This window comes from Wickerhamomyces ciferrii, contig 00061 (genome assembly GCF_000313485.1).
Source record: "Wickerhamomyces ciferrii WGS project CAIF00000000 data, strain NRRL Y-1031 F-60-10, contig 00061, whole genome shotgun sequence".
Classification (NCBI taxonomy): Eukaryota; Fungi; Ascomycota; class Saccharomycetes; order Phaffomycetales; family Wickerhamomycetaceae; genus Hansenula; species Hansenula ciferrii.
In genome coordinates, this window is record NW_011887679.1 from 60,886 (window position 1) to 73,619 (window position 12,734).

Sequence of the window (12,734 nt, forward strand, 5' to 3'; positions counted from 1 at the left end):
TCCCAGCCAGTGAGTATATTCCAAATTTCAACTAGATGATCCTTTGGACTAACTTTCTCTACGAAGGAAATGGTACAGGTTTGTAAGTATAGCATTTTTGTGATTTGATTCACATGGCAATCAGCAAAAACCAAACATATGATACTAACCTTTTCATAAAGACCAAAACGAATTCGTTTTCGATGAAGGGGGTGGTAGAGGAAATCCAGGGCACTCATCATCATCATTTTTAAAGTCAATATCATCAGCTTTCAAAGAAAGTAAAAGCAAAAAATCAGTCGTGGCTGATGACATGAAAGTTGTTGGTGCTTCATTTTCTCATTTAGGGCTAGGTAATAGTGATAAATCATCATCATCTGTAAATCTGCCATCAACAAGCAATTCGATCAAATCTTCCAAACCCAAAATTAAACCTATAGGAAGAAATTCATCATTCAAGATAGAATCACCATCCTCCACACCTAGACATTCTGATCAGTATACAGATTTGGATGATGATTGGGACGCAGATGTTGGACAAGGGCTATCATCAACAGAATCACAACCAAAATTTTTGCAAAGTAAACCATCTCGTTCATTTGATTATCCAAGTTTATCAAAATCCAATCATAAGCGCAGTGAATCAGGTGTTAAGAAGCATGTGGACGGTATTATCAAAGATCCAGCCAATTCGTTATATACATTATATGGACCAAATATAACACAAGAGGATAAATCCATCAAAGAAATTGAAGAATTGAATGCTATTGTGTCAAAATTCAACAGATTCAAAGCTATTATACAAGATCAAAATATTAACTTAGTCAGTTTAAGAAAAATGGCATGGAATGGTATACCTTCAGAACTTAGACCTATAAGTTGGCAATTACTACTCGGTTATCTACCAACAAACTCAGATAGAAGAGTTACACAATTATCGAAAAAAAGGCAGGAATACTTGGGTGGTATTAGTCAAGTTTTCAATGATAATAAAGAGCCTGCAACTTGGCATCAGATAGAAATAGATATACCGAGAACAAATCCACACATAAAACTTTATAATTATGAGTGCACTCAACGATCATTGGAGAGAATTCTTTACCTTTGGGCTGTTAGACACCCGGCATCTGGTTATGTTCAGGGTATTAATGATCTTGCAACCCCGTTTTTTCAAACATTCTTAAGCTCTTATGTTGAAAGTGATATTGATATTGAAACATTCGATCCAAAGGTATTACCTAAACAAGTTTTGGATGCCGTCGAAGCTGATACTTTTTGGTGTTTGACAAAGCTCTTAGACGGTATACAGGATAATTATATCCATGCCCAGCCTGGTATTATAAGACAAGTTAATACTTTGAAAGATCTGATCAATAGAATTGACTCTAGTCTATATACACATTTGGAAAATGAAAGTATAGAGTTCATACAGTTTTCCTTTAGATGGATGAATTGTTTATTGATGAGAGAAATCAGTGTTAAAAACACCATTAGAATGTGGGACACCTACCTTAGTGAAACAAATGGATTTAGTGAGTTTCATATCTATGTGTGTGCAGCATTCTTAGTTAAATGGAGTGATGAACTAAAAGCTATGGATTTCCAAGAAATAATGATGTTTTTACAAAATCCACCAACAAAGACATGGACGGAGAAAGATATTGAACTGCTTTTGAGTGAGGCTTTCATTTGGCAAAGTTTATATAAAAATGCATCTGCTCATTTGAGAGCATAAATATATTACAATTTAGACCAATACTTTTAAAATATTATTTGTATTCTTGATGTAAATAACTTGTTTGGTAACTTTTAAGTATAAATGATGTACTGCTTGCTGCCACTACGGTAGTGGCAGCTCATCACTAGCCGAAGAAAAAAAATTAATTCATAAACAATAGATCCGAATATCATCAATATCAAATTTTGAAACAGAAAATAATTCAAAAAGCTTTCACAAATAGACCAGGATCAGGTATAAAGTATTGGGAACTCAACATATTAACGATTTTCCTCAGCTTTAGGTTTCTTGATCAAGTCAAAGCTCATCATTATCACCATTCTGCAGATTTTCGAACCTAGCGCTAAGCTCTTTAGATTCTCTTTATCAGCACACAAGTCATTCATACGCCACAAGTCCCACAAGGCATTCGACAGGAGAGAACTAAAGATCAAAGCAAAAATAAATACCGGATCTGAAGAGATTTTAATCAAAGAGTTTTTATCCAGCAAACAACCACATGTATCAATGTATTCATTCATAACCAATACATACCCAACATCAGACACAGCTGGAACTTCAATCCATTTGGTTGCCCCATCAGGTGAAAAGTTCATTTTTGGCTCAATACCTGAAGGTGCTCAAAGAAGTGTAACACAGCAAAAACTCAAAATTTCAAAGCTTTCAAGTATATTTTTGACAGGTAATTTGAATTGGAAGACAGTAGGTGGTTTACCTGGTTTAATCTTAACAACAAGCGATCAAGGAAAAAAATCTATTTCGGTTTTGAACGGTAATGGGATCTTGAATTATATGATTTCAACTTGGAGATACTTTGTCTTTCGTTTTGGTATGGATTTGAGACCAGCGGTGTTATCTGACGAAGGATCTTATGAAAATGAATACATGGTTGTTAAGCCTGTTAACTTATCAAAGCATAATGCATCGCCATACATGTCAGATACCAACCAAGAAGAAAAGTTAAAGGCAATAATAAGAAATATGTTTCCACTAGATACACAAAGACCAACTGATCCAGAAGAAGAAAGAGGCGACCCGAGCTCCAACGATCCTCATGTCCACGTTGGATTGCCAGAGATAAATGCTGATCAGGTTTCAACTTGTTACACAATTCAATTCAAACCAGTAAGAGGGAAATTTCAAATAGATAAAGCCAAAGAGCTAGGAATCCCAAAGGGTAAACTTTTTGCACAACTAGCTTCAGGGAAGGAGATTACATTAGAAAATGGGACAGTCATTAGACCAGATCAAGTTTTATCAGAACCAAGACATTTTCAACCAATTTTAATAATAGATATTCCTTCAATGGAGTACTTAGAATCTGCTTTGAGTAACAGGTGGCCTGAAAATACTGGGTATGTCTATCATTTACTTGGAAAAGATATTGATATTTCAGACGAGACATACGCTAAGTTTATTGAGTCATTTGGTCCAAATTGTCAGCATTCTATTTCACACCCACTTTACTGTCCAGATTCAGTTGTATTTGAATCATCTGCAATTGCTGTCTTGAAATTGAAAGCTTTAATGAAGGATAATTATAACTTACCTTTATCCTCTGCTGCAACACACCAGCTACCAGACTACAAAAATACAGATGTCGTGAATATTGGACATACAGTCACTGTTGAGTCTAAGCATGAGAATAAAGCTAATACCATCAAAGCTTTAAAGAGTGATACTGATAATTATGGTGAAGATTACTGGCAAAAACTTTATACTGAACATGTTGAGGCTTTAAATTTGAACACCACATCCACAAAAGAAAAAGTATTGAACTTCAAAAATGTCTCAGGGCAGGATTTCAATCCAACATTGTCACTCAAGGACAATGTTGAAACCATAACATTCGGTACAGGAAGTGCTTTACCATCAAAATACCGTAATGTCATATCAAATTTAGTTCGTATTCCATACAAGGATGAATCAGGTGTAAAATTTAGATCAGTTTTATTAGATGCTGGTGAAAATACGATCGGATCACTACAAAGATATTTGGGTAATGATTTGGAGTCATATATGAAAGAATTGAAGCTGATATATTTAAGTCATTTACATGCTGATCACCATTTGGGTATTGTTTCTATCATCAAAAAATGGTTTAAAATGAATACAGGCTCAAACGAGAAATTATACCTTGTGACACCATGGCAATATGATCATTTCATTAAAGAATGGTTCAAGCTTGAAAACGACTATGATATAAGTGATCGTGTTGTCTATATAAGTTGTGAACAGTTCTTAAGAGGCAAGCGCAGAAACGAAGTTCCACAAATTCCATTCGAAGATTTTGTCCCAGGTGGAAGTTACAAGATTCAAGAAAACTTACAACTGTCGAGAGATACTACCAAAATTGATACGATGTTCAACGACGTCGGTATTCAGTCTTTTGCCACTTGTCGTGCATATCATTGTGAATGGGCTTATAGTTGCTCGATTACTTTAAAACTTGATGAATCTAAAAACGATGAAGATGACCTATTCAAAGTATCATACTCTGGTGATACAAGACCAAATACTTATATGTTTCCAACTGTCATAGGTCAAGGAAGTGATCTTTTGATTCATGAAGCAACTCTAGAGAATGAGCTTGTACAAGAAGCAAAGAAAAAGAGACATTGTACAATGAATGAGGCTATTGAAGTCTCAAATCATATGAAAGCCAAAAAATTGATCTTGACCCATTTCAGTCAAAGATACCCTAAATTACCACAAATTGATGAAAATATCTCAGTTGATGCTAAATTCTGCTATGCTTTTGATTCTATGATTGTTAAGTATCATGAGATTGAAGATCAAGAGAAAGTTTTCAAAGACTTGGATAAAGCATTCAGTACAGAAAAGGAACAAGAGAGTGAAGAAGTTGAATAAAATATATAGTTAGACTACATCCATGTAAATACATGTATATACAATACGTACGAAAGAGCATAATTTCATTACTATATTTGATCTTCAACTATTTACTCAGCTTTTGCTAAATTAACTTCGTAAAAAGTTTCCCATAATTCAACAGCTTCTTTTTGCGATTCAATTGTACTTTCCAAAAAAATTTCAATTGAATTCCTAAAGTCTTGAATTTTTTCAATTTCAAAGGATGCTAATTCATCTTTGATTGTATTACTTATTTCATCGAACTTGGTTTTTATAGTATTGTGCTTATGTTCTAATGTATTCAATTCAACTTTCAATACATCTATTTTTTCAGTATGGGTTCTATTGAACTTAAATGTCTTATCAAATGATGCTTGTTTCTTTTTCAATTCGGATTCAGAGCCAGCCAGTTGTAATAGGACTCTATCTCTTTGACTAAAAGTTGTTCTTATAGATCCCACGACTCTTATATACTCATCAAGTGTTGAGCCTAAGGTTAACATATCTTGTAAAGACAATCTATCAAGTGATTCTTTAATTCTTAATTGCGTGACTGAAAATTCTTGGAATAAATCCGATGAGCTCCTTGAAACTTCTAATTCAGATAAGGTTCCTAAAATTAAAGAGAATTCTTCTGTGACAGCAGATAAATCATGTCTTTGTAAAACAACAGTCTCTAAATTTTTCAAAAATACTCTTAACTGTTGATCTAAAGCTTCAATATAAGATTTCTTATCTTTGAAATATTCATCAGGTTCTGAAATCTTTGGAGCAAAGGAGAATGCACCACCAATAGAACTGAGGAAACCACCACCACTACCACTAGAGTTCAAACTTGCATCAACTTCTTCATGTGCAGTGAAAGTTGATGACGCTGTAGCGGCTCTTTCGCGTTCTCTAGCTTCGGATGAAAATCTATCACTTTGTAAAAACATTATAAAATCTGGATCTGTTTGTAGATTAGGATTTTTGGAAATTTTAACAAGCATCCTTTCTAATGCAAACCTTCTAGCTTCTATGAAATCATCATTAAATCTTCCCACAGCTTGCTTTTCAGGTGGTGGTGGAACAATTCTACCCGGATGAGTTGTTTGTAATTGACGATATAGCCATCTAAAATCTCTATATCTTCTTGAAACAACAGTCTGTGGTGTTCTCAAAAGTTCTGAATCTGTATTTGTACGAACACTATAAGCTGTGTGTGCAGATGTTAAATCACCCACTTTAATAGGATCACCAACGACTATTTCTAGATTTATATTGGATTGTTCAGCTTCTTGTTTTTTTTGTTGTATTTTAGCTTGTTCCAATTGTTGTTGTGGATCTAATGAAGATTGTGCTTCTGAATTGGCAGTAGATGATTCTCTAATTGATGATGATGATACACCACTCAAGCTTGGTTGTGATTCTGATCTATTACTTTTCAAAGGTGACAACGGTGTTCTGTTTATTTCAAAAATTGGTGCTTCTGATGCTCTTAACAGTTTATCAGCTGGTGATTCTGTGTCTTGATTTTGAGATTCGGTGTCATCGGTGATTCCTAAAGGACCCAAAACATCTGAATTTTCAGTAGTATCTAATGGTGATGATTCGACCTCTTTCTTTAGTGTTGAAGTCTTACTGCCATTACGACGAAATCTTGGTGTTTTATAAACGTTCTTTCGACGACTTGCTAATTTTGTTGGTGATGTCAAATGAGCTGTTGATTGTTCTGTTTCATCTTTATCATCATCACCAAAATCTAGTGTCCCTTTATTTTTATCCGTAAACAATGTACCATCCTTCTTTGGAGATTTGACAGACTCACTTATGAAACTTTTACCACTATCAGCAGTCAAGGAAGATATCAATCCAGTTTTATCTTTAGATTCTTTAGGGTTTGAACTCCCACTAACAAGATCTTCATCAGGGGTTTCCACTCTGGTTTCATTATTATTTGTTTGCTTGTTTGACTCTGATCTATCATCCCATTTACCTGTGTCTTCCACAGCAGCATTATCATCTTCATCCTGCTCGTTGTCATCATCTTCGTCTTCTTCATTTTCATGATCATGTAGATTTTGTTGCGATAGTGTAGCTGATAATTCATTAGCTATATTTGAGCTTATATTCTCACTGAACCTTGAGGGATTTGACGATAGAACATCATCCCAGTGTGAGCTCTCTAGACCATCTTCAGCCATCTTTGTCAATTGATTTTTTTCTATGATTGGATTACCAAAGTTATCAATGATAAATCTCCAGAATGTTGTTATTCAAATTTAAGGATCGTGATAAAACGCTCAACAAAATTCGCGAATGGGTGCGCTGGCTTTGTAGTGGACTAACCGCTAGCTTCCCATAATGTCTTTGAATTATATTCAGCACCAAAACATCAAATAACTGTTTAATACACTCTTTAGGCTAAGGTTAAGGCTAAGTTTCCTGCTGATTAATCTCTGCTTACTTGTTGTGGTGGATACAATGTCGCAATTGAAGAACAGGAAATCAAAAGGGTCACAAAAGTCACAAATCGATTCATCATCTCAATTGGACCCATTGAATCAAAACAAATTAAATGATGATTCAGAATTTGATAAGAAATCATCAAAATACAAAAGAAATTTTTCATTATGGAACATATGGGTAGCTGCTACAATTCTAAAGGTCTTATTATTTGATACTTATCATTCAACAGATTTCGATGTTCATAGAAACTGGCTGGCAATAACAAATAAATTACCAATACGTGAATGGTATTTAGAGAAAACAAGTCAATGGACATTAGATTATCCACCATTCTTTGCCTATTTTGAATGGTTCTTATCACAATTTGTGCCATCAATTGTTCAACAAGATGGATGCTTAGACATCGTTCCAAAAGGTGTATATGGTTGGCCAACAGTTGTTTTCCAAAGAAGTACAGTTATAGTATCAGAAATTTTATTATTTGCAATCTTACAAACTTTTATAAATATAAGTGATGATAAAATTTCAAGCTTTATAATTGCAAGCTCATTGGTCTTATCGCCTGGTTTATTGATTGTTGATCATATTCATTTCCAATATAATGGGATGATGTTTGGTTTATTAGTTGGTGTTATTGTTGCTGCTAGACATGAAAAATATTACTTATTAGGTGCATTGTTTGCAAGTTTATTATGTTTCAAGCATATTTTCTTATATGTGGCACCTGCTGTATTTGTATATTTGTTAAGAAACGTTGTTTTAGATGTTAGTCAAAAATCAATTATAAAATTCATCAAATGGGATAAATTGATCAAATTAGGTTCAATTGTTATCATTATATTCACTTTAGCATTTGCACCATTTGCTTATTATCAAGTTTTACCTCAACTATTTGAAAGATTATTCCCATTTTCAAGAGGTTTAACACATGCCTATTGGGCTCCAAATGTTTGGGCAATTTATTCATTCTTAGATAAAGTTTTGATTGTCATTTCTAAAAGACCATATTTTAACAATATTTTAACTAAAACAATTGGAATTCCATCAATTGATATCATCAATGAAAAGATCTTAGCTGCAGGTAATACAGGTACAAAAGGTTTAGTTCAAGATGTTTCATTCATTATTTTACCAAATATAACACCAAAAGTTACCTTCTTGTTAACATTATTCTATGATATTTTATCACTTTTACCATTATTATTACAACCAAATTTCAAGAGATTTGTTGGAGCTTTGACATTAAATGCATATGCATCATTTTTATTTGGATGGCATGTTCATGAAAAGGCGATAATGTTAATAATTATACCTTTCACATTTTTGATTAATGAAAGAAGATTATTAAACTCATTTTTAATTATAGCAGGTTCAGGATATGTTAGTTTATTCCCATTATTACCAAATCAAAATTTAATCAAACAATTTTATACATTAATTTGGTTCATTATTTATTCATTATCATTTATGGAAGTATCTAAACAGAAAACATCACAAAATAGAATTTTCTTATTTGATAGAATTTCATTAGTCTATTTATCAAGTTTAATACCCATGGTATTAATGGTATTTTTTATTGATCAATTCAAATCACAAATCCCAATACTATCAAAATTCGAATTTGTTGGATTAATGATATATAGTGTTTATTGTGGTATTGGTGTTATTTCAAGTTGGTTTGGATTAAGTTGGTTGTACTTCTTTGAAGACTCAATTTGGGAAGAATAATCAAGTAAAGATCAATACTCATTTTTTCATCTTTAATTTAGCTTTTTTACAAGGTGGACAATTCCATTTACCCCTTGGAGCTCTTGTTAATCCAACACAATTATAATGAAACCATTCATATTTACATTTTGGATTGTCACAAGCAATCATTTCACCAAAACTTGATCTTCGACAAATACAATATAATGCATCGTCATCATCTTCGTCACTATTTCCTTCCTCTTGTAGTTCTTCTTGTTCAAGTTGTTGTTCCTTTTGAAGTTTTGATGGTACACCACGCTTGCGTTTCTTAGATTTACTAATAGTGGTTGTTGGTTCTGGTGTTCTTTCAGGTGTAGTGGGTTGAATAATTTTGAAAGGTCTACCTCTTCTTCTCTTTTGTGGGGAATCATCTTGATTAGAATTTGGTTTTGGATTCAAATTCAATTTAAGAGTAATTTTTGGTTGTTTGGTTGAAGATAATCTATTTGAAGTTCTTTTAATATTTGATCGTTCAACTTTTTGACGAGTCTTACCATTCATACCTAATTCATGTTTAAAATTTTTTTGATCATGTTCTAATTGACTATATTGATTTTGTAAACTCAATTTGGTAATTTTGATGGTGGAATTGATTGATTTAGCTTCTTCCAAAGATTCCAGTCGAATGGATCGTAGTTTAGCGGCAACTTTGTTGATTTGAAAAACCTTCGATAGATATGTCTCTCTGGGTATGGATGGTTTTTGAATTTGTCCTAAAAGCATAGATAATTCATCCTTTGTTGTCTCATAACTAATGTTTAACGTTTGGATGAGCCATAGTTTTCTGATAATATCTGAAGGTAAGTGGTCTACCACTGATATGAATGATGATCTGACATCAAAGTCTGACATTCTGTTTGTTCACTGTTCTTTCCTACTGAGACTTCTGACTTTGTTATTGTTTACCAAACGCGTAGAAATTTAGCCACCATATAAAAATAAATTTACCGCGATGAATAAAATCTGATTACATAAGTGGAAAGGTAATTTCAAAATACATCACTCAGGTTTCGAATGGGCGTATGCTCAAAATTGTTAAGGAGATTTATGATAGCCAATCAACGACACGCAAATGCTAATTTTCAATCATCATCGCATAACTGAAACACACCGTCTGTTACGGAATATGCTGCACCAATAGCAAAGAGCTGATTCAGCTACTAGTGAACAAATAGACTATATGCTTAATATTGGTATCATTGAATAAGTACAAATTCATAGATTTATATTAGCTATGTTTCAACTTATAATATAGATACCTCCCTTTGTAAATCACTGAAAACCCTCTGTTTTCTTAACGTTTTGCAGTTCCATTTTGCATATTTTTCACTGTTGGCCAGAAAAAAACTCTGCGAATTTTTATCCAATAAAACAAAATTTAATTTTTCATGGTAAAAATCATCAACAATCTGTCTAGCTAAAAAAAAATATAGTCTCGAATAACAACAATCTTTCACGTTTGAATTTTAATTCCTCAACCTTCATCCTAACAACAACGTTGAATAGTTTAGGCTCATACATTCAAATTCAATAAGGATGTTTTCTTCTATCAGATCCACTGTCAGAAATAACATCGTATGTCTCCCACACACAGATAATGATCCATTTTGGTTATATGTTTCTCGAGTATTTGGTTAAGGAAAAAGAAATCGCATCAACCGCAATAATATCAATCAGCATTTACACAACAATGTCCCATGGAATTTCACTGAATAAACTTACTATCCCATTAATTGAGATCTGAATTTTCCAATGGTGTAATCAGAATTGCAATCACTCTTTTCAAAGTTTCAAATTTTACGTTTTGTGATATATTTACTATGTGCGATACCAATAACATAATAGATCAACAAAGAGGAAAAAGACTATACTCGGGAACATTTCACCATTCAATGATCAAACCTCACAATTTGAGTTTTTACTAACAATCTATTATAGAAACAATTTTCAACCTCAGCTAAAAAAGCTGCTGTTGAACCAAACAGTCTCACCAAAAAAGTTATTGCTGGTGGTGTTGCTGCTTCTGGTTTAACTGCCTCTTATTTATTATATGAAGATTCAGTCACCGCTGATGCCATGACCGCTGCTGAACATGGTTTACATCCACCAGCTTACGGTTGGTCTCACAATGGTATGATTGATACTTTTGATCATGCTTCAATCAGAAGAGGTTACCAAGTTTACCGTGAAGTTTGTGCTGCTTGTCATTCTTTAGAAAGAGTTGCATGGAGAACTTTAGTTGGTGTCTCTCACTCAAACGCTGAAGTTAGAGCTATGGCTGAAGAATTCGAATATGATGATGAACCAGATGATCAAGGTAACCCAAGAAAGAGACCAGGTAAATTAGCTGATTATATTCCAGGTCCATATGCTAATGAACAAGCCGCCAGAGCTGCTAACCAAGGTGCTCTTCCACCAGATTTATCATTAATTGTTAAAGCTAGACATGGTGCTTGTGATTATATCTTTGCTTTATTAACTGGTTATCCAGATGAACCACCAGCAGGTGTTGTTTTACCACCAGGTTCAAACTATAATCCTTATTTCCCAGGTGGTTCAATTGCTATGGGTAGAGTTTTATTTGATGATTTAGTTGAATTTGAAGATGGTACCCCAGCTACTACTTCACAAATGGCTAAAGATGTTACCACTTTCTTAAACTGGGCTGCTGAACCAGAACATGATGAACGTAAAAGATTAGGTTTGAAAGCTGTCATTGTTTTATCTGCTTTATATTTGATTTCAGTTTATGTTAAAAAATTCAAATGGGCTCCAATCAAAACAAGAAAAATCAGATTCACCCCACCAAAAAATTAAAATGAATTTTAATGAATTTAACAATTTATAATTCTAGATTTTTAATCTTTCTTTTAGATTGAATCTTGAAGGATTAAAAATCTTCATACTCAAATAGCATATCTTAAATTATAATTATATTCATAAAAAACCATTTTAAACATAAACATTCAAATAAATCACAAAAAAAAAACCTTAAAAAAACTCAAAAAATTTTAAATTCAATCAAATTCTATATTAGTTCAATTAATTTTCCATTTATATTATAAAATCATATTGATACAACAACATTTTTTTTATCAACAATTACTATTTATTATTAATTTTAAATGTTTCCAATCCAATTTTTTTCAACTTATACCAAATAATCATTATAATAATTTTTAACCATGTCTTCATATATATTACCAATAGTTGAAAAGAAATCATAATACTATAGATTAAAAATTGGAGAGGGAAAATATGTTTTTTACAATATAAAATAATACAAAATAATGGTCTACATATAAATTTGATTGGATCTATATATATCTTTAAAGTCTGAAGGGAAAAAAAAATTAAAATCATGATTAACAAGAACATCCTATTTATTTTTATATTAAATTCCAAAAAGAAATTTTTTTATCATTCAATTACATACAAATCTTATTACGAATTTTTAAATTATAAAGGAGGATCATATAATGTTTTTTTCAATTACAATTGTTTATATAAAGAAAGAAAAAAGGATATATATTCTCTCAAATCTAGTTGCATTTTGTTCATATATAGTATATTAAAAGAAAAATATTAGAAATCAAATCGTCTGTCATCTGTAGCTGATCAAATTACCATGAATTAAATGAAACTGCTTCATCCGAACTTTTGTCTTTCTTGTTATTTCTAGCCATTGAGCTGCGATGTGTACGTCGACATAAAATTATACACATGTCCCTCATGCAAAATAATTTAAAATTAGTCAGTATAATTATAAGCCTCTTCAAGCGATTTATATTTAATCCCCAAGTTAGCTAGAAGTTTTCAACTCATGCATATATTGTACTGTGTGAATATACATATATACGTAGTACTATACTATTATCGCTATAGACCTTGGTTCTGGCAACAATTTTTTTTTTTTTTTTTTTTTTAAAAGTAAACCACTTGTATT

At 32.4% G+C, this 12,734-nt stretch overlaps 6 protein-coding genes across 6 annotated transcripts; 4 read left to right on the plus strand and 2 right to left on the minus strand.

Annotated features, from left to right (window-relative positions):
• Nucleotides 1-292: 292 nt before the first annotated feature.
• GYP1 (GTPase-activating protein GYP1) lies at nucleotides 293-1,714 on the plus strand (the record flags this gene model as incomplete). The annotated part of the gene is made up of 1 exon (XM_011276841.1): nucleotides 293-1,714. The coding sequence occupies one exon, from the start codon at nucleotides 293-295 to the stop codon at nucleotides 1,712-1,714; it is 1,422 nt and encodes a 473-aa protein (XP_011275143.1).
• Nucleotides 1,715-2,224: 510 nt separating this feature from the next.
• Nucleotides 2,225-4,588, plus strand: TRZ1 (tRNase Z; the record flags this gene model as incomplete). Its single annotated transcript, XM_011276842.1, has 1 exon — nucleotides 2,225-4,588. The coding sequence occupies one exon, from the start codon at nucleotides 2,225-2,227 to the stop codon at nucleotides 4,586-4,588; it is 2,364 nt and encodes a 787-aa protein (XP_011275144.1).
• Nucleotides 4,589-4,680: 92 nt separating this feature from the next.
• On the minus strand, nucleotides 4,681-6,774 carry BN7_2571 (sorting nexin 1; the record flags this gene model as incomplete). The annotated part of the gene is made up of 1 exon (XM_011276843.1): nucleotides 4,681-6,774. The coding sequence occupies one exon, from the start codon at nucleotides 6,772-6,774 to the stop codon at nucleotides 4,681-4,683; it is 2,094 nt and encodes a 697-aa protein (XP_011275145.1).
• Nucleotides 6,775-7,054: 280 nt separating this feature from the next.
• On the plus strand, nucleotides 7,055-8,767 carry ALG8 (dolichyl-P-Glc:Glc1Man(9)GlcNAc(2)-PP-dolichol alpha-1,3-glucosyltransferase; the record flags this gene model as incomplete). The annotated part of the gene is made up of 1 exon (XM_011276844.1): nucleotides 7,055-8,767. One exon carries the CDS (start codon nucleotides 7,055-7,057, stop codon nucleotides 8,765-8,767), a length of 1,713 nt encoding a protein of 570 aa, XP_011275146.1.
• An 18-nt stretch (nucleotides 8,768-8,785) lies between these two features.
• On the minus strand, nucleotides 8,786-9,640 carry YNG1 (Yng1p; the record flags this gene model as incomplete). Its single annotated transcript, XM_011276845.1, has 1 exon — nucleotides 8,786-9,640. One exon carries the CDS (start codon nucleotides 9,638-9,640, stop codon nucleotides 8,786-8,788), a length of 855 nt encoding a protein of 284 aa, XP_011275147.1.
• Nucleotides 9,641-10,324: 684 nt separating this feature from the next.
• CYT1 (ubiquinol--cytochrome-c reductase catalytic subunit CYT1) lies at nucleotides 10,325-11,605 on the plus strand (the record flags this gene model as incomplete). The annotated part of the gene is made up of 2 exons (XM_011276846.1): nucleotides 10,325-10,363; nucleotides 10,727-11,605. The coding sequence occupies 2 exons, from the start codon at nucleotides 10,325-10,327 to the stop codon at nucleotides 11,603-11,605; spliced, it is 918 nt and encodes a 305-aa protein (XP_011275148.1).
• Between the last annotated feature and the right edge of the window lie 1,129 nt (nucleotides 11,606-12,734).